This window comes from Neolamprologus multifasciatus, chromosome 11 (assembly GCF_963576455.1).
Source record: "Neolamprologus multifasciatus chromosome 11, fNeoMul1.2, whole genome shotgun sequence".
Classification (NCBI taxonomy): Eukaryota; Metazoa; Chordata; class Actinopteri; order Cichliformes; family Cichlidae; genus Neolamprologus; species Neolamprologus multifasciatus.
In genome coordinates this window covers 12,478,420-12,503,548 of record NC_140449.1, presented here as the reverse complement: position 1 = coordinate 12,503,548, position 25,129 = coordinate 12,478,420, and the positions used below count along the sequence as shown (strand labels likewise).

Below are 25,129 nucleotides of genomic sequence, written 5' to 3'. Positions count from 1 at the left end.
TGCTTAAACAGTGATAAAAAATGATAAAGTCCAGTTCTGTAAACAGTTGCAGACTGCTGAGCAGAACGTCACAACCAGAAAACGACAAGTGAAACATGCATATCTTACTCTTCAGAGAAGCAAACCTGAGAAAATGTCTTTTTCCCCACCCTAGTTCTATTTTTCTTAAATAAAACTTATGGGAAGGTTCAATAAGGAGTATCTATGGCTTTGCATCTGTCTGCTCGCTCCCAGATGCTGCCAAATAAATCTAAGCTTTATCACTTCCACTTTCCCACGCTGTCAAGCTGCTTGTGTCATCACTGGATTAGTCCAGTCACCTTCTCTCTGCCTTTTCCCGGCCAATCAACATTTGTGTCACGTACTTAAAATCTCACTGCGCATCTGTCTTCCTCCTTCGCAGACTCCTTTGTGCAACCCACCTCCTCCCTGTCTCCACTCACTCATCACTCAAGCTCCATTCAAGCCACCTTCATCTCCACCACCAGCATCTAGGCCATCTGAGTCTAACTGCCAAACATTTATCTGTATTATTATTGTTGTTATTATTATTAAGTCTTTGTTATTATTTATTTATTTATTTAGTATCAAATATGTTGGCATAAAAATTTAAAAGGGCTATTGTAAAATTGCTAAAATCAGTGTCAAATATAAATAGCAAAACTTTTCAGATTCGATTCTTTCATTGCCTGCTCAAAATTTGCCCAAAACTTTTATTTGAGGCAATTTAATATTTCATTTTTCATGTTTTATTCAAAAGAAACTGGCAGGCACAAATTCACTATATGGGACTCAAACACAGAGTTTGTAATACTTGATGTTTTGTGCTGATTAATAAAGTGTCTTGCATGCAAATGCTCCAAATTAAAGAGATGGTCCTCACCTGCATCCAACAGTTAGAGGAAGAGAGGGAATCAATTTACATGTCTTTGGACTCCAGTCACACCTCTATCTGTGAACACTTGGTCTTTATTATAGTCCATGGTTAGACCAACGAAGAAAACTAAAAACAAAGAGAAAAAACTGACTCTGCACAGAACTCTTAAGCACTGTAGTTAATATGTAATGAAAACTATCATCACAGAGAGAAGTGAACAAATAACGACAGAGGTGAAACTACTTCCCATGCGACAATGTTAGGGTGGATCATTAGATGGCAGTATTTCCCCACGATTTTAACTATTGCTCCAAGAGACATGACAAATATTCTTTTGGGCTTTTAAGATAACATTTAAATCTGTAAAGTCTTTATATTCTTTTGGAGATGACATTTCCTGCACACATTTAATTTGTGTAGAATTAGAGTACAGTAACCAAGTCAAGATTGGAATTTGTAGTTTTATTGTTTGATGAAATAATGTGGTTTTTTCCCCAGTAACCCTTGTTAGAGTCCCAAAAGACATAAATATTAAATCTATAGTTAGAAAAACATCTACTTTATCAATCAATCAATGATTCAATCAATCAATGAATCAATCTTTATTGACAGACTTTTCGTCTATAAAAGGATCATACCCTTTTTTTGAATTCATAACCACAACTCCATTACAGTATGGAGATTTGTTCTATTAGTACTGTTAGTATGTTAAAATTGCGTTTGTGCACCATTTACACTCACACTTACGCTTGAATGTTTTTCTTTAACTAAATCACATCAAACACCCACATCCACTTTATCTTTTTTTTTTAGCTGTTTTTACAAACCTAAAATAATGAATTATAATGAGGTACCCAGTTTACCCAACAGAAAATAAATACTAATTTGATGACGCACTTGAGCAAGTCAAAGTCTCGACACCTCTCGGTAGCAGTGATGGTGGCAGCTCTATGTGTTTCAGGTCTGCACGCTAGCCACGCCCCCTGCCTGATGCGTTCCTGCTGACTGAAAGCACATGACCAAGCGTGTTTACACCTGCAGTCTTTAGTCAGGCGCTAACGTCAACTGTGACACGGATACGCAAGCCTGTTTTTTTAAACCAAGATAAGACTTGACCGTGGGGTGAGAGATTATTGTTTGGCAGACCCTCGGCTGGTAAGTTAGCCATATTAGAAAGGCCGCTGTTTTGGTTCAATAAGAAGGCTAGTAGCTCTTCCGTAGCAGCAGCTGCTGCTAGGTTAGCACACTAATGACTCTTGAGTAGGTTGCGACAGCAGCATCACCACCAAAGCAGGTAAAAGCTAAATGTTTAACAGTTCACTCATCTATAAATGGCTTCACTCCAGGTACTCTACTTAGCTTAGCCCACACGGCGTGTTTGCTTGCAATGTCATCGTTTATGGTATAATCAACGTAAAATTACAATAAATGACTGAACGAGCTAGCAACGATTCCGTTGATGGTTATGTTAACCCTTTAGCACAGCAGGTGTGGCGGACTGATAAAAAGTTAAGTCCTATTGACCGGATAGTGGCAGTTTTTGGTTGAATACAGCCTTAAACTCATTAATAGGTGTTAGTGTGTCTCAGTGTGAACTTGTCACAGAGGTCACAATCAACTGTCTGCTCACAGGTAGCTTCTCGCAGATTCCCTGTGTCTACATGAGTTGTTGTCATCAGAGGTTAAACTGAGATTTGGCAGGTGAAGGCACAAAGATTGGCTGCAGCAGGGCCAAATAATTACTGTGAGTTAGAAGTAAGTTACATAAAAATGTGTTCTGTGATGTCCAGTAGATGTTTCTTTGTCTGCAGATTGTGATCAGCTGAACTACCATGCTACTCCGATATTCCCTGCTCTTTATGGATTTAACCACCTGAATTCAACAAGATATAAGCAGATGTTAAGACAGTAAAAGGTAGACTTCGGTGAATGAGTCTAATCAGCATCAACTTAATCACCTTAAATATAAACTCATGTAACCCATTAGCAGTACCCAAGATAGTTCAACATACTAATTCTTTGTAAACTTGATAACAATACTGCAAACTAACCAGTGTAGCATGCACTAAACTGCCTAGTGCCATATTTTCATGTAAGCATTTGCAAAATGTTAGGCAAAAACATAATTCAGCAACACATCATGCATAATCCAGTATTTGATTTAAAACTCAGAGACTGCTCAGCATGTGAAAATCCCATTCTTTAAAAATAAATAACTCATCTTTCTGGCATCTTTCTCCATATGTCGGTGATGCATGTTAACATTTTTTTCCTCTCCCTGGGAAAAAAAAGCAACTGAGCATTTAGCTCACGGATGTATTTTGCAACACACTGCACGGATATAGTTTGTGCATTTGCTGATATTTGTTGAGCTGTTTTAAAGTTAGTTTTTACAATACTTCCCCATTAAAAATCATTTCTTACCTCTTCTGTGGCACTAACTAGATGCAGACTACCGTGAAACCTTGTTTAAATCAGCACCATTATTTGCATCACAGGGATGAAAAGGAAAAAGGAATGTGTTTAAGGTGTAAATGAACCATGGGATGTCATTGTTTTCTTATTATTGAGCAAGTGTCTCCATGCCATCACTGGAAGCAAGCACAACTCACTCAATAGTAACATGCACTAACCTCTCTATCAGATGTAATTAATCATTAACTGAAGGTGGTGGGATGCTATTTCAGATCTGTATCCCAGGAGAAACAACCCCTCTTTGGCCTCTGGCTCCAGGAAGCCAGAGCTCCTTGCTGTCCAACATGGATGAGACGGATGTTGAACGTGAGTCTCTTCCCTTCTCTACTGAAGGCTAAGCCACATGTATTTGGCATTGGTCAATTCAGGTTTCTGAAATGTTGTCCATCCACTTATGTTTACTCCTTTTCTGCTCCGATATGCTTCTGAGGTTGTGTTTTCCTTTCAGAGGTGACCCTGGCTCTTCTTGATGCAGCCACCGATAAAGACTCAGAAGTCCAGGAACAAGTCAGGAAGTCTATTTTGACTCTGGGAAAACAGCAGCCAGACCGAGTGTTGGCCATGTGTCAGGACTACCTCCTGAAACACCCTAAGGTAACAACCCAGAATAGCGAGAGTCCTTAGAAAGACGAAAGTCAGCCATAATTACGTAACTAAGAAAACAACTGCAAAGTCGTTTAATGTTTAAAAGCAATATGGACTGTTAAATCTATTTTGAGCCTGTTTTTCTGCATTTTTTTCCCGCACACAGCTACAGAGACTTTTGATACCGTTGTAGCCACTGACTTCATTCAGTTCATTAGTTGGCTTTTTTAATTTAGATGGTGTAAAATGTTCTTAGTGATATATTCTTTGCTTCTCTAAAGGCAGTCCCTGACATTCAGCAGAAAACAGTCATGCTGTTATGTTTCAGATTAACTGCTCTTGTAGCATTTTAATTTCCTGTTTCACTCCATTGTGTTCCTGTTCTCCTTTATGTTAATGACCTTGTCAGTGAGGCTGATACTGTTTTCATCTTATTAATCTATCAGTATCATCATGCTAAAATGTGCTTAGGGAGACATATACTATAACAGAAACTACCACAAAGGCTGTTTTGGAAGCTCTGCCTTTCTATGGACAGATTTTGGCAACAAGGTAACACAGCTTTGGGAGATGCAGTCATCAGATTTTACACTTGTACTGACATCAAAATGAAGGCTGATTTCTGTGTGGTCGGAGAGCTTATTGGCATAGTGACTGATGTTATTCCATCACAGATCAGCCTGTGGTTCTCTCTTTTTTTTTTTCATGCTTTTATATCGCCTCTTCATATCTTCCTCTTCTTCATCTCATCTTTCTTCTGTAGCTGGTGGTGAGCCACAGAGTTGTGATTCTTCGGACTATTGAGCTGATTGTTAGCTGCAGGATAGAGGAGATCAGTCCTTCCAGGATAAAGAGTATTATCTCCCTGGCCTCAGATGAAATGACTCGATCAAAGGTAAATTATTTATGTCTGTGAAGGTTCTCAGTCACCCAGGTCATCGTAGTCTAAGGAGCTTGGAAAGAAAAGCATCTGGACTTCTTTAAGTGGACCCTTCACCTCTCATCCGAGAAGCTTCTTCAGTTCTTCTTCTTTAGAGCTAAAGAAGCTGAGAGGTGTAACGTCTTCAAGAAACTTAAAGAAGTCCAGATGTTTTTCTTTCTAAGATCCTTTGACAAAGGTAGAATATTTACTTTTAATCATTGATTAATTGATAAGTTTTTTTAATTGATAAGAGTGTGGACATTACATGATTGAGTTTTGATTAAGATATCTTAAAAGTCTTAGTCATACAGTTTCGTGTGGTCCCTTTCTGACATCCTCTTCATTGTTGTTCTGCCATCATGGTTGATTCAGGAGGTCATCCCAGACTGGCAGCAGGCAGCCAGTAATATCTTGGTCGCGGTGGGTAATAAGCACATCAATGACATCATGGAGGAGATACTAAGCAAGTTCCAGCCAGGGGTCCTGCCTCACTTCTTTGTAGTTCAAACACTGGCCAACCTCTCTGATTCAAATGGTAAGGACATTTTTACTGGCGTGCACGAAAGGAAAAATGTGTAGTCTGTCTTTAACCTCCTAAGACCCGAACTCTTCCATGACATGCATTTTTAATTTCTCTTTGATATTTGGGCACATTGGGACCTGATGAATGTAAAAACAAAGAATTTCCAGATTTTTTTTTATTTTTTTTTAACCCGATTTTTGTTTCTGAGAGAAATGAGATCCACATAGGAGGACATTCGTCTTAAATTTCAGTAGAACAGTGGCAGTATAATGTCCTCGTAACTGGATATCAGGCCCTTGTGGAGCAAAATGTATTATTTTGGTCTAGACATCCCAAAATGTGATGTCCACATATGTGGACGCCAGGTCCTAGGAGGTTAAGGAAGCCAACATGCAGGCCAGGTTAGGATTTTGGCTGAGAAGGAAGGAACTGAGCGGTTGCTGAGAAAAGGTGAACCTGTTAAACCTGTCCAGTAAGAGCACTTGCAGGTCAAAGATTTTGCACAACACCAGGATTTTTTTTTCTTTCTCTCTGTTTTTTAGGAGCACTCTGTGATTACAAATGATTAGGGCTCATTTTTTACACTAAGTATGGAGTCATGGATTAGTAAAACTTATTTAAAGCCCTGAACTTCAGTGTCTGTGCTCCGAGTATGGCAGCTACCAAAGTAGCATGTCAGGTAGTTAAACAGAGTTTGTCAGTCTTTAAAGGGCCTTTAAAGTGCGGCTGACATTACTAATCCTACCTTTGAATTTGAGCATGTGTTTTATGGCATGAATGAAGTTTTTTTTTTTTTTTTTTTTTTTCCCCAAACTCCAAAAAATGAAATCTGGAATAACTTTAAAGAAAAATAATCTTGTCTGAACTACACATGTCTGAGTGTCACTTATTGTGATAACAGCCAAATAACTGATAGACAAATCCATTTGAATTATTGTATAAAAATTAGTCTCATAGTGCAAAAATAATGCCAATGTATGTCTCACTGCTGTTATAGAGGACGAGGGAAATGTAAGCGTGCCATAAATGTGTAATCTGTTCTGTTTTCTAGTTTATGGCATGGTGCCGTTTCTGAATGCTATTCTGGGAACCATGTTACCCATGCTGAGCATAGCAAAACAGGACAACATAAAGTGGGTCTTCTCTTCTGGTAAGAACCATCTGACCTTTTTTCCAGTGGTTTCTTAGATTTTGACTGAACAAACCAAACAAAAAGTGCAGCTTCATGATGTTCGCGTGTTTGCTTTCCCTGCTCTTTACAGTCACACGGCTTTTCTGTTTCCTGTTTTGTTGTTTTTCTCTCCCTGCAGCTCTGTCTCATTTCAGCGACAGTATCTTGGAGTACCTGGCCAACTTAGACAAGGCTCCAGATCCTTCAGTCAGAAAAGACACGTTCTCCAGTGACATCTATGCTGCTTTTGAAATCCTCTTCAATAACTGGTTACAAAGCAGAGAACCCAAGGTAGGTTGATCGTGCAAGATGATATGAAATGCAGTGGACTATACAGCTGAAAAACCACCTACGTTTTGCAAGAAGTCATGGGTTGAAGGAAGCTGAATCATTAAGGAAGCAGAAGTAAGCCATCCAAAGCTGCAATGACAAATAAAAAAATAAATGATAAAAGCTAAATTAATTTTCTCAGCTTGTAAAAATACACAGAGAGAACACTTGGTATAATTTACTCTCCTATCCTGGAGAGACACTGTTTTATAGGGAAATTCAAAAAAAAAAAAAGTTTTTTGAGTATTCTGGAAGGTATATTAATCCGTGTTACTGAGCCAAACAATTAAACCACTTGTTGCACAATTGGGAAGATACAACTGTTTATTAGAAGAGTATTGAGTTAAATTATCTCAGAAAGAGGCTTGTTCTGGGAACGAATATTTATTCAATCACAGGTTATTGATGTGAAGGTCATTCTTATTACACATAATATGTCCAAGTACTCACCTAATCTCTGTCATCTCTATCAAAGTCATATTCTGACTTTTCTTTGTATCTGTTTGGCTTCCAGTTGAGGCTGACAGTGGCTGAGGCGGTGGGATCAATGTGTCATCTGATGGCCAGCGATAAACTGGAGGAACAGATTCCCAGACTTGTTCCTGCCATCCTGTCCCTGTACAAGAAAAACAATGAGCACTACATCATTAGCAAGGTGGGCACAGTGTGATGCATCAGTGTAGGGATTGTTTATTATGGGTTTTTGTAGAAAGTATAATTTATGTAAGGAAATGGAGGACCATCACTCTCTGAGCATCTCTAAACTCTGTCCTGGCTTTAAGTAGAAGTGCATCTTAAACTGAGTCTGAGCCTTTGCGTGTGTGTACCTGTTTGTTTTTCTAAACAGAGTCTGTGCCAAGTCCTAGATGCATCTGTCAACATGGGCAGCAGGGTGCTGGAGACACAACTGGAAGCTCTGCTCTTTGCACTGCACCAACAGGTACACTTTAAGTGCATTTCTTTGCTTCTTTGCATGGTAATAAATTGGTATCATTGATTGTGTAGTGTATCGATGAGAAACAAATGGTTGGAAGAATTGTGTCTCAGTATTTCTGTTTGGTGTGAGAACTACTTATGGTATTGAAAGCACAAATCTGTGAATGCATGGACTGGGTTAATTCTTGCGAATTGCTCACCTGTGCTGCTTTTCTTAGTCGATGAATCAAATGACAGTAACTGTTACTGAGGTCACACATTTTCACATCCTTGTGACTCAGCTGACACTTGGCCTGATGCCTGCGTGTTGCAAAATTTCACCTCAACTACGTGAGTGATGGCATAATGTTACAGCAGCAGTGTCTGTTACAGTTCCTTTTGTAATTTTTATATATGTAATATTTAACGGTGCTTAAAAGCGCATGTTGCTGTTAAGAATGTGTTCCTACAACATTTTCAGTTTTTATTTTCAGCTGAGAAGTGTACCCAAAGTGAGAAAGTGGTGGCACATGAAGCTTTTCAAAAACAATAAACACATGTGACTTTGTGCTGTAAAAGCAGACCATGTGTCATTAGCTCTTACTCAGACTGTTAATTTTTTTTATTATGGTTTTCAAAAATACACTGGTCCATACAAAAATGAACTCATGTTAATATTCTCCCATTCTTCAGCAGCAGGAGAACACCATCATCCCTATATATGATACAGCTGCAGGAGAGCGTTTATACAAATGTTTTATTGCCTTTAGCTGCTTGATTTGCACACTGACTTGTAGATTGGGATATATAAATCACTCAGTATATTTTTAATATACAGATGTAGTCATTTGTATTAGGTAGATATACATTTCCTGGCTGTCACTGATCCAAACACACATCTGCACCCATGACACCCGAAGCCACAGAAACCAAATTAGAAAACTGCATTTTATCCATGCTGAATACCACATACGCTGTTATTAACACAGCTGTTTTAATACAAGGGATAAAGGTAATGGTAAAAATATTAAGATTATTTAGAATAATGTGACATGTAGCACGATTGTGTTATAGTGAGCCATTTTTAATGACATCTAAAATAATCTAATCTACAGTTACCATTATTTTCCTGATGTAACTAAAACTCACCAGAATAGACACCATGATGCTCTTCCCTTGTTTCTACCAGGTGTCTGCCCCTGTTGACTACAGTAACCCTCCTACTGTCAAGAACCACAATGAGGTCCTGCGCTGCTTCAGTTTGATTGGTACTAATTTTACTTTTATTTTTCTTCGTATGTTGATGTTGAGTGCAAAGTGACAGCTGAATGTTGTCTGGTTGCGTCAAGCTTTTCTATCTGGTTTAGCTCTAGAGAGTCACAAGAGCAGTAATGAGATGTGCATTAGTGTGTCAGACCCAGTTTCCACCACAGGATAATTGCATTAACTGTGGCAGTTTGTGGACTGCTCTTATCCTCTGTCTTGCTTTGCTTGCCTTTTTGACCTGATTATTACATCTTTGTCAATTTATGCATTTCACATTTTAATTTTCTTTTTTTAAACTTCTAATTCTCTCCCTTTAGCCAACTCTTTCCCAGATCGCCTGGTTATGTTTGTTCTTCAGAAGTTGGAGAACAGTAATGAGAGAAGCAGGCTGGGCTCCTTGGCTGTCCTCCGTCACCTCATCAACTCCTCCAGTAAGGAAATACAATAACAGACCCAAGCATGACACACACTATTCCCTGATCACACACTTGCCTGTTTTACGGCACGCAGATATTTCAAGACAAGTAAGAAGCAAATTGTTCAGTTTACCTTCAGTTTATTTATGTATCTATGTGTGCATATACGTGTTGATCCATTTGATTATTTAAGACTTTAAGACTACCTGTGCATTACAGCTTCTACTATGGAGAGCAAGAAGCTGCTGATTCTGGCCAGCATCAGACAGCCGATGGCTGACCACAGCAACAAGGTAACACACATGTACACACACACACACACACCTTTTTATTATTATTCTTTTGACTATCATGCTGTTAGATGGATGAACATATTCTTGTTCTTGTGTTTTACTCTTTTCCTTAAGCTTTTAGTTGTTTAGACAATGATGTCATTGTTTCCCAGGTGAAGAAGCGTGTGGTCCAAGTGATCAGTGCCATGGCTCATCACGGCTACTTGGAGTTAGAGGGAGGAGAGTTACTGGTTCGATTCATAGTTCAACATTGTGCTTTACCTGACACGTATCAGGTACAACTCCTTTTGTGTTCATTTCCCTTTTTTTTCTGATATATGGAAGTTCTCTGTTAGTTGCATTTTCAGTACTGTATGTGTGTGTTAGTATGGTGGCTTTTTGTTGTATATATGTACACCATGTACAAAAGGGTAACAGTAAAAACAAATATCATTTTCTGTTTTCCATGTGATTAAAATCTAAGGTGCAAACAAGCCCATTAATGCCCAGACATTCATAATTGATATTCATAATCATTCATAATTCACAAATGAGCTTTAATACTTTATCTTAAAGTCTATAAGATTATTGAACTATATGGAGCTGAAAATGACAGATTCTGCAGATGTGAAACATCTGTCCTCTCACAGATAACCTGAGGACTTTAGCACCCCAGATTAAAGAAGAACTGTACAGAAGGACCAGTGAAGATGTTTTTAAGTAAAATATGTATTACTACCTGTGCGCTTTTCTATGTGTCTTCAGCGGAGTCAGAGGCCCACAGATCCAGAGGAGGTAACTAACGAGTCACTCAGGTCAATGTGTGACAACACCCTTCATCTCCTCACTACCACTGTTGGACGACTAGCCGATGTATGTACCCTTTCTACCAGTCTGATCTGATAAATATTGTGTATATATATATTAACATGTGTTGTTCAGGAAACAGTGTTAGCAGCAGGTGTTTCTTATGTCTTTATTTTATGCTGTGCATGTGTGAAACTTCCCTGACTAGTAGTGTAGGTCAGTTAAATTTGATTTGTACTACTAGTCAGTTAAAAGTGTTACATTTAAGAACTTTGCTGTGATATTTAACATGTGTGTTTTCTTGTTTGAAGGTATTGTGGCCAAAGTTGCTGTATTATCTGACCCCTTCACAGTACAGCAATGCCACTACTCCTCTTTGTAAAAGTCTCATAGTGCTGGGCAACAAGAAGAAAAATAACCAAGAGCCCAGCTTCAAAATCGACTTTACACGGGAAGGTACTTGGCTATAGACACTTCTTTATGTAAAGTGTGGAAAGCAGTGTGCTGTAAGGGGTCTATGTTGAAATGTTGTGTGTGAAAGTGGAAAAAATAATATTATAAATAACTTTAAGCATTGAAATTTGTTCTTTTGTCTCTTCTTGTTCTTGTTCTGAATGATCAGTTTAAGCTAAACATGTCTCATCTCTGTCCTTTAGTCAATCTACCATCTCCACAAACACTGATGATCAGACTGCTGGTAAGCAAATATAGAAGCATCAGCTAAACCTAATTCCCTTTTTGCATCTTCAGTATTAAAATAAAGGCTTGCCAAGAATCCCATCTAATAATTGGCTGGAGCAACATTTTTGTAATAAAATAAAAAAATTAAATTAAATTAAAAAAAAAGACTGCATGGATTTATTATGCTAATTTAATCCCCAGTAACGTGTGTGTGTGATCTGCATATAATGATGGGGTGTTGTATGCATACTGTGAGTGAAAGTTAAGTTATTTATTTTAAAATGCTCTCTCAGTCTGTATGTGTGTTTTTTGTGTGTGTGCATGCGTTTGTTTCACTCACTATGGCTTTTAATCCCAAATTCTTTGTAGTTGCATTTTTTCCTCTAGCTCCTCCTACCATGGAGCAATAACCAAGTTATACAGATTTACTGCAATTGTTTGTCTTTTATGTGATCTGTGATATAAATGATAGGTATCTGTTTTTGTAGGTGAATGCAGCTTTTCCATTCAATAACAGAGATCATGGCGCTCCATCCCTCTCTCTCCTCCAAATCCTCAGTATTAACATTCACCCCAATGCTGAGGCAGTCTGGGACAAAGAAATAGCTCCACTGCTTACAGTACTAGAGGGTATGAAAATATGTGCACATACAGTAATCATTTTATGCATTTATTTGTATTATACTATATATGTGCTTTGCTGTAGTTACACAAACTGGCATTTTTGCCCCTCAGGAGTTCTCATGCTTGCATGCTTCATTTTCTTGTAAAAATGATCGTCACCTTGAGTGTCATCCTCATGCACAGTATTTTTCACTATGCTGCTGCCAGAGCTTTCTGACTGTGGATTTTGGTTTTAACAGAGTCCGCTGCAGAGAGTCTGGATAAGAAGGAGTGGGACAAGAGGCTACTGGAGGTGTGTGGGCTTTTTAATATTCCCTCTTCAAATGCATTAGTGATTTTCAGCTGAATAAAACAAAAATATGGTCCCACTTATTTGGGAAGAGAGTGAATGATGGTTGTCATCATTATGAGATTATTTATATAGTTAGACTGTTATGATCCCTGCTTCGTCAAAAACCATTTAAGTCAATTAATTTGATCAAAGTCATCCTAAAGGTGTTAAAACTGTCCACAGCTCTTGTCTAAAACCCTGACAGCACTTGATGATGATAAGTGGGTATGTCAGTTGGCAGCTGAATCAACCAGATACCTCCCTACGTATAACAACGCCTTAGAGGAGAAGGTAGGTACCTTTTTAACAGTAAAGGTTTATTAGACAACCAGTTCAGAGCTGCTAAGGCTTCAAAGCAAACTTAATTTAGAAGTGAAAAATATGGAGCAGGTAGAGGGTGGTAATAAATCTAAGAAAAACGTCAGAATTTCTGACAGTAAAATTGGCAATTTCCAAGAGAAGAAAATTGCAATATTCTGAGATTACCATCACAAATATGAGACCACAGTTCACACAGCACACATTAGCACTAAAATGATGCCCATGGTACTCCTTGTGCATATTTTGGCAAGACTGTGCAATGAGAGCTGATGCCAAACGTTCATCATCTCACCCAAATCACCAAGTTGTTTTCTTCAGGACACCCATGCTAATATTATGAATCATATTTAAAATCACAAGTATTTCTTCATTCTTAAATCCAAATGCAAGGTATAATTTGATTTGGTCATCTGCTGCAGACATGATGAATGCTTAGCAGAACACATAAAATTTATATTTATTTATATATTTTTTTTAAATTGCATACAGAAAGTTGAAAAGTTACACCTGACCAAGGGTGAAGCTTGAAAATAAACAAAATTTAACTAGTAAATTTTGTATAGTATAATTGATATCACAGATGTTCCTCTTATAGGAGAGAAAGATATGAAAATGCTGCTTAGATATTTATATAATGAGCCCTTTTTCCTTTTTTTTTAGAGCTTCCTGTATCGATGTATAGGAGTGACTCTCCAACACTGTTACAATAAAGACCTGGTCAAAAAACAGCTGCATGAAGTTCTCCTCGCAGCTCGGCACAGTGATGCAGTCGAAAGAGAGGTACTTGAAACTGTCACCTGACAATATTCTTTCGTACAAAACTTATGTCACTTTTGATGTTGTTGCACAGGTTTATAGTCTGACTCTAAATTCCCGTCATCTGCATCTCTCAGGGAGTGGCGATGGGCGTCGGTCTGTGTGCAAATAGCCACTTGGAGGGAACTCTGGCCAAGCTGGATGAGTTTGGAAAATCGGATGCCTTCAAGAAGTCACCGAGCATCTTTAACCTGCTCAAAGTACGATGGAAAATGTGCAAATAACAAGTTTCCTTATGTTTATTTTATGTAGAGCAGTGTTCATTTAGACAGCAAATTTTGATTTAGTTTTGTCAATCTTTTGACCAAAATCTCATTCTAAAAAAATCTGAATTCTTGTAGTTTTAGCTAAATATCACAAGATATGAGACCAAATCTGACGTTGGCTACATTATAAAGTGTGAAAGAGTGTCAAGTTTTGTTGGTGACAGTTTCTCAGCACTGTTTATTTTCCTTGACATGAAATATCAAATGTGTCCATATGTCTACTCTTCTCTTCCTCTCATATGTTAATTTAAAATCAGAGATTACTTCTGATTGGATCACTTCCATATTCCCACCTGTCTATACACCTGTCTCTTAGATAGTTCTTATTGGATCTTGTCTCTGCAGAATATTTTCATCTTTTTTTTTCTTTTTTGACAAAAAGTGGCAATACATCCCGTCATCGTTTTTGTCCTCGAGCATTATTTTTTATTTGCTTGTCAGCTTGTTTTTATTAGGAAAAAATGTGACAAAAATTATTGGTTAGCAAAATGAATACTGATTGTACAGTTTAAAAAAACAAACAAACAGCTAGTTATTCCTTTCTTGTCTAACCTCAGGAGCGTAATGATGTCGAGGTGGAGAAGGTGAAAAGCACATTAATCCTGTGCTACGGTCAAGTGGCTGCGAACGCCCCTCCAGAAAAGATTCTGAACCGCATTGATCAGGACATCCTCCGCTGCATCAGTAAACATTTCAACACCAAGGTATGGAAACACTGAGAAACAGTCCTCTGATTTAGTAGTTTACCATTGTTTGAGATGGTGTTGCTGGGTGTCAGACTCCTGCATCACTTAGGTCAGCGGTCCCCAACCCCCGGGCCTCGGACCGGTACCGGTCTGTGAGTCGTCTGGTCCGGGCCGCGAGAGTTGAGGCTCAGGTGTGAAATTTATGGTTTTAGTGGTTTTCATCGTTAACTCGATTTCTCTGGGTCTTTTCCCGCATTGTGGTTGTGCGTCTTATTTTGAAAGAAATATTTACGCATTACCATAGCGACCAGAGAGCATTAAGGGGCAGAGAGGAGGATGTTACTCTCAATGCTGTTGGCGCATTTCAGGAGGATGCTGCTAATAAAGTTACACAATTACACAGTGAATTTGCCTTTATTATTATATTTACAAAATACCACAGTTTTTGTCTTGGTCATATCCTTTTATTTTGTTGTATTTATCCGCAACACCTTAAAGGCCAGTCTGTGAAAATATTGTCTGACATTAAACGGGTCTGTGGTGCAAAGGTTGGGGACCGCTGACTTAGGTGATCAGACAGTTCATGAGAAGAAAAAAAAAACGCAAACTGAGCTAAGATCCAGGTCTGATGCTACAGGCCGTGAACAAGGAAACTCTTAATTTTAACAGCTTATTGATGAACATTTTATTTGACTGAATCCTGCAGGAATCAGGGCTGTGTTTGTATGTGAGCTCATCCCTTATCACCTTTTCTTTATGCAGGTTCTGGGGATTAAAGTAGAGACAAAGGTATCGTCACAGGAATCCAGGAGCTTTGTCTTTAATCCTTGCTCGTTAACATTTCCTCTTTCTTCAGTTTGATCTCACCCTCCTTTCTTAATATATTTCTGCATAAAATCTGCATACTTTTGGTGATATTGTCACTAAAATCATACATGAAAGTCTTCAATTTGAGAGCGCTGTGCAGTAAAACAGCTTTTTCATTATGCTTCAACCCAGCTTCACTGCATACATGTGAAGTTTCACGGTGCAAGAGCACCAGACTTTACTGTCCTCTGAAGGCATTCATGTATGATCAATCACTAACATGTTTCTAGTGTGGTGGTGGAGTTTATGTTGATTTGTAAAATGCAATTTAAAACTTTTTTACAATCACATAATAGCAATGAGACTAAAATATATCCCAGTTAAATTTGGTTGTTGAACCGTCGGAAACCATATTGAGCATCACTTCTTATTGTAATAAGGGACCGTGGTGTACTTCTGGGAAATGTAGCTTCAAAGTGATGCATCACTGAAAATATCTTACACACTCACTTCAGGAAAGCTTGAAAGATGTTTTTATCTTTTGTTGTCAGCTCTCAGCTACAAAGAGCAGATGATAAGAAACTAGCAGACCACCTCTCTTACATTAGTCCTTACTAAGTAATATTCTGGTTTACGACAATATTGTATTATGTGTGTGCTGTTAAGCTGTTAACATTTTGTCTTGTGATTATAATCATTTGGGGCAAAGAAACAGCTGTGTTTACGGCATTGTTCTAGTCAGGGTGACATTCATAAATAACACCTTCAGGTCCGTCTCTCTCTGTTCTTCACTATAAGCTCTCCTCTTTCTTTCTTTTTGCCTTATTTGCTTAAAGGTTGATTGCTGTTACATTACTCACTGGTGACTCGCACGCTGTGTGAACGCCTTTTTATGTCTTGCTGATCAGAGCTTGCAGATGTTGTTGTTCTACTGATCTCCTCACATTTCTTTCCATCCATAGGCATGGAGGATCAATCTGCAATATACATGTTGGATTGATTTAATTAATTAGCTGACTGATTTATTATTATATGTATTCTATTGTTTATTTTTACTAAGCTTTGTGTAGAGTTGTGTCTGCTAAAACAGGTTTGCAGTGCATTTTGTTCATTCTTGATAACAGAGACTGCCTCTTGACCTGAATCATTTTCTCTCTTTGTTTTTTTTTTGTTGTTTTTTTTATATGTCTTTGTGCGTGTCTTTTATACACGCACGACTTTGGCGAAAGTGTCTTTCGTCAAAGTCTTTTATATGTCTTTGACGAAAGACACTTGTCTTTCTGTATTTTGTGCACCCTCATCTCTGCATTTTCCCAATACAGGACTTGACTATGAAGCTCAGTTTGATCCAGAGTGTTGGCCTCATAGCCAAAGCCATCAGCGAGTGTGTAAAGAAACAAGGCTACATCTTCTCTCGCAAGCAGGAGCTCATTACTGTTATGCTGGTCAGTGGAAATTAAGGGCCAGCTTCTTGTTACACAGTAATTGCAGACAGTAAGAACAGCAGACATGTTCTTGTCTTTTATTTTTTTCACTGGTCAGGACTTCATTAAGGCAGAGCAAGCTGATGCACTGAGGACTCCAGTACGCCAGCTCGTGATGAGCACGTGTGCCAACCTTATGTATCCTTCACTTCAGTGAAGAAACTGAACATTGCAAAGTAATATGACAGAAATTAAGTCCCTTAATAATAGAGACTAACAGCTACTGAATATATGTACAGAGCGCTTACTAATAAATGAGTGTTTGTAGTAGTTAATCTTACTGTTTGCACTGAATGAACTGTAAAACTTTGATTTGGGATGACTTCCTTTTGCAGACTTAAATGATAACCACAGAACTCAAAGTCAACAGAAGACAAATACGAGGCAGCACTTTGCTGACGTGAAATGAATCATCAGTGACTGAAGCTCTGTCATCTCCCAGTGTTTTATCTTTGACCTTAATGCCTCAGTCCACTGGACCCTCCGATGAGCGAGAATGAGAACTTTGACTTGCTAAAGGTGTGTATCAACAGTGTGTTCTCTCTGCCAGCTGAGACGAACACTCCAGAGAAAACTAAAGAAGAGGAGCCGCTCGATCCCAAGCAGAGAAAGGTGAAGTGAGGTAGACTGAGATCTGCTGTAGTTTGTTTGTACCACCTCTGATCTTTATAGCAAACTTTGTCTGTCATTGTAGCCAAGTATTTTAAATGCTGTCATGCTGTCGGTCCAATATATTCTGGTGGATCTCTACAGGCGCTGTACAAAGACACGCTGGCTGCTCTGCAGGAGCTGCTGAAGAGCGTATTGGCTAAAGATCCAACACCCGACGGTTTACAGAATGTCTTTAAGGTGAAGCCTGCCGCTTCAGCAAATACTCTTGTTTTCACTTGGCTATTCAATATGTTATTTATTTAATTTTTAAAAGATAAATGAGGTCATTTTGTCATAAGATTAAGGGGCTGATAAAAATCTTTACTACTACTTTTGGTCGAGCAGTAGAAGAATGGGGAATAAAATCAATACAGAATAGTATCACAGTGTTTTACATGGTGATAATAGATCGATACACGGAAACAAAATATCAATATTCTATTAAGTAAATAATACTTCTATTAGAAAAATAATTTAATTACTCTCTTACCATCATCCTGACATAATGTTGACTCAGTTTAATGCAAGTGAGAAACTGTCCAACACTGGACACACTTAGCTCGACTAAAGCTAGCTCCTACTTCAACTGCCATACAGTAATGATTGACTTTAACATGCCAGTATCATATCGTAGTGTACGTGTAAAGCTCTTTGGGGTCCTTAGGGACAAAGTAAAGCACTATACAAATACAGGCCATTTACCATAGTGTATGTAACCTGCGCTTCCTGATGTGACTTCCTTGTGCAGCACATTGAATCATGGTTGAGTTCTGGACAGGACCACGAGAGGGAGCGAGCTATCACAGCCACAGCTCACATACTGGCTTACTACCTGGATAACCTGACTGTCAAGGTACACACAAAAACATAGGGCAGATATATTGGTGACAAAATGTTTTTATAATTCAATGGATAATCGTGTAATTACCATTTAACAACTCAAAACTTTGTGTAGAACATGGTGTCTTTCCACAACCTTGGAGCTCTGCTGGGCCGCCTGTCTCCACGCTGTTCGGACCCTGTCCCTGCCGTACGCGCTGCTGCCGTCGAGTGCATACACACACTCCTTTATATACAACTTCGATATGAAGGTACAGTCATGTAACGCTTTGACATTTTATATATTGTTTTAAGGAAGTACCATGTCATAAAGTGGGGAAAGGTAAGGAGGCAATGATGAGACCCTGTCTGTTATTTTGTAATTGGTTTATAAAAGGAGCAGCTGTTGGATAATCTGGAGTTGAACTGTGAATAATTATTGTCATTGTAAAATTTATTTAAATATTTCTATCCCTGTTCGTAGGATTCTCTTTGGATTATAAGGATGAATCTGTGGACTCTCTGCTGTCATTAAAGGATCGGCTGGAGAACCCTGACCACTCAGTTCTGTACAAGACCTGCTCAGACCTTACCAAGGTACGCGCAGGAGAGCTGCAAACTGCTTTATTGCTCGTGCTCAATACTTGTTTTCTTGCCAGTGGGGATTTTTATCTTTTAGTATGACACTCAACAATATGTTTGTGCAGTTATCTGTTGTAATGCGTATAGTCTGTCGCACTCTGTCCACCATAATGTAGATGCGCAGTGTGTGTGTGTGTGTGTGTGTGTGTGTGTGTAACTGCATCTTTCCCTGCATGAAATCAGGTGATGAGTAAGCGTCTGCCTCAGCAGCAGCTGACGACATTGGTGTTCATGCTGTTTGAAGGGCTCGTCGACAGCCAGACAAACTGCTGCCGAGCTTCAACTGTCATTCTGAATACTCTGCTCAAGAACAGAGGAGGCGGACTACAAGATATGGTAACACACGGACTGCCTTTAGTTGCATTTTCTTATGCCTGTACAGTCATTGCATATGATATAAAGTTTCAAAAGAGAAATCTCTGGAATCACTGACATTTCCTTATAAATAAATGTATACAACATTTGCCTACTCACAAATTTGGAGGATAGCTTTCACAGAACCTTAAGAAGAGGCATTTGAGCGATCCACCAAGCAGGGAAAAGCAACAACAAAGCAACAAGCACTTCTAAAGATCTGGATGTTATTCAGCCCGCGAAAAGAACTAATTGTCTACAAGTGAATAAAATTTAAGACTACTGCTACTCTCCTGGGAGTAGGCGTCCTTTAAACTTCAAAGGGAATAACACTCAGTCTTGGGAGTTGAAGAAGACCCAAGGGCCGCAAAACAGCACTATAAATCTTTAAACCTTGTTAAAGTCTTTGTTCATGTATTCATAAAAACACTGACCGGGAAAACTCCTAATGAATAGGAAAGTTTTTTTTTTAAAAAGACCACACAGATGTTTCAAACTACATTTAAAAAAAAAAAAGAAAGAAAGAAAAGGAAAAAGGAAAACACCCAAAAAACTCAAGATTGGCTGCTTTGCAACCCAAGGGCCACGAAATCTTTGAATCAATGAGTGAGCAATACATTCAGAACAGAATTAAACAGCAAAGTGGTTTACAAAAAAAAAAGACAAAGAAAGGAGGAAATTCCACTTTTTTGAGCCTCTTAGCTCTGACCTGATTCACATGATCTGGTGTGACCTGTAGAGGCCTGTTGGGTCAAGACATCCCAGACATATTGATGAAATGTTTCTGAGAATTAACCAGGACATGGAAAGTACAACTATTACTGGTTTAGTTAGATTGTGTTTGTCTAAAACGATCTTGATGGCTGTACAGATGACATCAAATCAAAAGTCCTGCTAAATGTAACCAGCTTCACAGACATTGTTTTGCAACTGTAACAGTGAAGTGTTTTACCTGCTGCTGTCCTGCTGGATCACCAAACACAGCGTTTGTTTGTTTCTGTGTTGTTTGGTGTGTATGTAGGTCCCAGAGATGCTGGAGGTGCTGCATGTGCGTCTGCAGAGCGTCACAGAGGACCAGGTAAAGACAAACATGAATGCACAATTCATATATCACACACTTAAATTATTCATATATTGAGCATTATCAGCATTTACAATTTAAAGGATTTCTTATTATCCCCATGTTAAAATAACAAAGAGCAAATTAGAAGAATACCTTTGAGCCCTATTTTGCAATGATGAGCCGTTTACTTCACAACTCTCTTACGTTGTGTTCTTGCAGGTACTTAATGAACTCACTCAGTTTATAAGGGGTTTATATGCACTTTGCTAAGAATAACTGTTTTATTGTATTATGTTCAGGTGAGAGTGGCAGTGGGACAAACAGTACTTATCCTGGCTTCTCAGCATCTACAGACTGTTATCAATACACTAGTCAACCAACCACTTCCTTATGACAAGTAAGTATAAAGAACCTTTAAATCCTCTTCCTCAGCATGACCACATGCCAGCTGTTTTTTGTCTTAATATAAGAAAGAATTGCTCATATTTTAGCTGTAACAGATGTTTTCTGGGACATGTGTGAACATGAAGCGTTTTTGTTCGTGCAGCTGGATCAGTGAGATGTGGATGGCTTTGGGAGCAGACCCCATTGTAGCTAATCAGATCATGGAGATGGTGATGGAGAAACTTAGCATCATGGCACCCTACGTAGACAAGAAGGAGTCATTGATGAGAGGAGGGACAACAAAGGTGGCTACTAATCAGCCACTGGCTGTAAGTTACAAAGTGACTCACTACATTTAAATTGAGATGCAATTGTTGTGCACAGGACACACACATATCATGAAAGTCTGTTGTACAGACTTGTACATAGGTACAAAAAAATTGGCTTGTTTAGTTTCTGGTGCTGTTTTTAAACTTGGTAAATTTACTATAGATAATTGATGGATGTGAATGTTGTGTGACTTTTGTCATTCAGATGACATGCGGTCTCAAGGAGCTGTTATTAAACGGTCAGAGTCAGGAGCCAGCGGTCAGTCTGTTCCCTCGGCTATTCTCCTGCCTCACTGTGCGACTGGGAGCGAGCGTCGGCGTCTCAGCACCAAAGGACAGCAACTCAAAACACACTGCCTCCATCCACGTCGCAGGGTACTCATCTTTTTTATGTATAAAATAAATAAATAAAATCTCTGTCAAGTTAGAATGTCAGGTGTTTCTGTGGGTGAACTTTTGGATCCAATCCTTTCTTCTCTTCCAGGGTAGCAGCTGAAGCGCTGAGAATTTTGTTAGCACGAGCCCAGTTAGATGAGGTGATGAAAAAACTGGATGAGGATAACGCCTGGGATGCAGTGAAGGAAGCCAGTACACATGTTAAAGGAGTGACACTGCTAGCAAGGTACAGATATCTTCATGTTGCACACCAGTAAAGCTGTAAATCTCTTTTAAAACAGTACACTGGAAACACTATGCCCTTGTTTTGCATTTTATCCAAACCCTGTCTTATTAGGAGTTAAAATGTTAATTTAAATGTGCTCTAAATGTACTATGGTGTCTTTGTAAACAAGCGTTTGTTTGCCTTGTCCTTAGGGCGATGGCAAAGCATGCTGGTCCCAGATTGCCTGCAATCGTGGAGTGTCTGTGTCCATTACTGAACAATATCTATGAATGCCAACGAATCACTGTCACTGCTTTCTTTTCTGAGGTGATAAACCCAGTGATTACATGCCTCCAATTCTTATTGTTATATCTAAATTACAAATGACTAAATGAGTATCTTTAGCAGCTTCATTGGCCAGCAGCAGGAGAACAACAATAAAATAATGTTTTTTATTTATTTTATGTCTTTTGTCACGGTCTTATCTTGTGACTCCAGCTGTTGAACCATCATGTGGTGACAGAGCTGATGTTAGTAGATGTGTTAATGAACAACATGATGGAGAGGATATCAGATCCATGCTGCACGGTCCGCATGTTGTCTGTGCGAGGGCTGGGGAACATAGCCGTGGGCTCACCTGAAAAGGTACGCACACTCACAGCACTCGCACTCAGCCACCCTAACTGTTACGACACTCACAGCTTTCTCTGTGTAACTTTCCTATCAGGTGAATAAATATGCCAAGGAGCTGCTGGCAGCCATGAGTTCAGGAATGGAGGAGAAAGATGATCCAGGTAAGTCAACAGCAGAGTTACAAGTGAAAAAAGGTAACGCTAATAAACATTTGTATCTAATTCACTGCAGTGTTTCTTAAAGTGTACATGGTACAGTCATTAATCAGATCTCTCTCTTTTTTGCTATATAAAACTGAAACAGGTAAACTGATCACCACTTGAGGCCATGTCAGCCTGTCTAAAGTTCTTGTCCACCTCGACAAGAAAAACGTTCACCTACTTGCGGTCTACATCTTCATGAAGATTAAACCTTTCTTGGAAAATGTAAGTTTGGTCTTTATATATGTCCTGTATCATGTTATTAATCAAATATTAATCTAAATAAAGCAACATTTTGTTGTATTTTATATCAATATTTCTTACTTTAGCTTTTTTTTTTAAAGTTCATTCACATCTGAGGTCAGTTAGATTCCTCAAGCTTTGTTCAGTCCTCTGAGAAGAAGACTTTTTAAATATTCAGACACAAGGAGGCTTTATGAGACACACCTGTATGTTTGTGGCTTTTCAGCAGGTGTGCCTACTAACAGGGCCCTTTTTGTAGGCACACCTGTGTACCTGCCTACACCTGTGTGCCTAATAAAGTAAAATTTCCCATTCCAACCTACATGAGACGATGAAACAGGCAATACACTTTCTCTAGTTGTCTAAATAAAATGCTAAGTGCAGCTTCTGACTCTCAACCAGGAGAACGATGACATCCGCTGTACTTCCATCCATCTCATGGGTAACCTGTCCACGTTTGGCTCAGGAGAGCAAGTGTTCAAAGACCAAATCCACAATGTTCTGGTCAGCCTGCTGTTACACCTGGTTGATCCAAACCCAGAGGTGGTTAAGGTAAAGTTGGAAAGCACACACAAACTGTGACAGCAGCTTTCCCTCTTATTGCAGATACACTTTAGTACTAGAGGGTGAACTGTTATATGCTGTCATGTAAAAGTGGATTTGTTTGTTTGTTTAGGCGTGTAAGTATGCGATGCGAGTGTGTGCTCCTGTAGTGGGATCAGAACAGATCACAGCCATGTTTCAGAACCACCTACATGAAGATAAGAGCTTGCACTACGGAGAATTCATCAACGACCTCACAAAATACCTGGTGAGCTGAGAGACAGTCTGAGTTAAGCTTGTTTAAATGTGGGGAGATAAATTCAAACCGTTAGTTTGATTTAGATTTTGTCAGCTTTCTGTCCTGATGTTTGCTTTTCTCACCACAAAGTTACAATAAATGATGAAGCACATCCTAGATGCTTGTTTGTGATGCTTATTGTGTGTTTTGTGGGTTGTAGATTCAGGACTTTCCTGGCATGCTGAACTTCTACCACATTTCAGTCATCCAATTCTTCAAGAGTAACTGGCCTGAGGTCAGAGCAGGAGCTGCCATGTTTATAGGTATCACTGCACTTTAAAAGATCACTCCATAAACTGAGGTTCTATCAAGCATGAAGTGTCAAATAAAAACCAGCCTCTGTGTCAGTTAGGTTACAGTATGATAGTTTACAGATGACATGTGATCTACATGCCGTGCTCCAAGTGATGATAATGTATCCATCATCAGGGTTCATGCTGGGAAATCTTCAAGAGGAGCATCACTCCCACCTCAACATGGGCACCATCACTAAAGGTACAGTGAAAAAATCCCTTCATTTCCTCTCTGATCTCATTCTGTTTGTTTGCTAGTTTTAATATTTGTGTGCGTTCATTTACAGGTTTGGTGATGCTGCTTCAAGATCCGGATCCTGTTGTGAGAGTGAAGGCTGCTGAAGCCATGGGACACTTCCACTGACACACACACCCCTACATACAAATACTAGTAATTCCTTTACACATCAGTGGTCGATCAATATAGATAGTAATTTAATTTTTTTTTAAATATTCAGCACTCTGTGTTCCAGTGTGCAGTCATTCTCAAATTATCCAAATAAACTAACTGCAGACTTTCTTTAAAACCAGAACAGGGACCAAAGAGGAAGAAGTGAGGAGTACGAAACCAAACGGTCACATGATCATGCCAATGAAAACTAAAAACACTCAGTCACACACACACACACACACACACACACACACACACACACACACACACACACACACACACACACACACACACACGCAGATGCATTTAGCTCTCATAGTCTTAATTTAGACCCTCTCACCTTTTACTCTGGTACTTGAAGGAAGAGTTGATTCTTAACGGTATTTTAGTGACCCAGGACTGTGCTGCTCTTCACAGATAGACCTCATCTGTAGCATCCTGTCAGTGTGACAGTGACAACGAGATACACTGTGTTCTCTCGATCAATATATTATACGTGAAGTTTCTAATGCGAACATGAAAATACATTTAAACTTGAGTAAAACTTTTTTAGAATAAATATAGTTTCTTTGAATACAGATATATATATATGAGCAAGTGAAAGTTGCACATTTGAAGTACATGACTAGTTCACATGAGCGTGGTTGGTAGCTAGTGTGTGTGTGTGTAGTTATGGCAGCATTTTGTGACCATGTCAGTGAATGTGGAGTTTAGTTCCAGAAAATCTCCGCTACAGGAAGTTGCAGTTTAGTGAGCTTGGTTTTGGTGTACTAAAGACCCCACCCTCCCCCTCACCTTTTGAATCTTTAGCCACTGCTGAGCTGTTTCCCTGCCCTCAGCGAAGACCCTGTGAAATGTGCTTAGATCGATTGGATTCGTAGTTCCACGTGGATGTCTTAAAGTGAAGCATAAAATAAAAATAAATGCACGAGAGCTAGAGCAGATCAGATTTGAAGGGTTGACAGTGTGTCTGGAGGATGTGAGTAATTAATCCATATCATTTAGCCACTAAATCAGCCACCAGTAACCAGCCAGTAACTGTTAGTGTTTCTATAACCAGCAGGACTCAAGCTCAGTAATGGGAACTGGGTAAGAGGTTGCCTATTGACT

At 39.0% G+C, this 25,129-nt stretch overlaps 1 protein-coding gene across 2 annotated transcripts; it reads left to right on the top strand.

Moving 5' to 3' along the window:
- The first annotated feature begins 1,867 nt into the window (after positions 1 to 1,867).
- On the top strand, positions 1,868 to 22,477 carry mroh1 (maestro heat-like repeat family member 1). 2 transcript variants are annotated; one of them, XM_085177735.1, is made up of 40 exons: positions 1,868 to 2,032; positions 3,565 to 3,658; positions 3,801 to 3,946; positions 4,701 to 4,832; positions 5,232 to 5,394; positions 6,434 to 6,532; positions 6,693 to 6,844; positions 7,398 to 7,538; positions 7,731 to 7,823; positions 8,988 to 9,066; positions 9,382 to 9,495; positions 9,700 to 9,773; positions 9,926 to 10,048; positions 10,518 to 10,625; positions 10,871 to 11,015; positions 11,216 to 11,256; positions 11,729 to 11,870; positions 12,104 to 12,156; positions 12,379 to 12,486; positions 13,177 to 13,296; positions 13,410 to 13,532; positions 14,156 to 14,302; positions 15,047 to 15,073; positions 16,414 to 16,536; positions 16,634 to 16,713; positions 17,046 to 17,187; positions 17,329 to 17,424; positions 17,975 to 18,079; positions 18,182 to 18,317; positions 18,530 to 18,642; positions 18,871 to 19,023; positions 20,063 to 20,119; positions 20,404 to 20,501; positions 20,652 to 20,817; positions 21,023 to 21,192; positions 21,302 to 21,439; positions 21,631 to 21,745; positions 21,917 to 22,063; positions 22,146 to 22,212; positions 22,355 to 22,477. In XM_085177735.1, the coding sequence occupies exons 2-40, from the start codon at positions 3,637 to 3,639 to the stop codon at positions 22,372 to 22,374; spliced, it is 4,278 nt and encodes a 1,425-aa protein (XP_085033861.1). In that variant the 5' UTR covers positions 1,868 to 2,032; positions 3,565 to 3,636; the 3' UTR covers positions 22,375 to 22,477. The 2 variants fall into 2 exon arrangements, with proteins under 2 accessions (XP_085033861.1, XP_085033862.1); XM_085177736.1 differs by lacking the exon at positions 15,047 to 15,073.
- Positions 22,478 to 25,129: the final 2,652 nt, after the last annotated feature.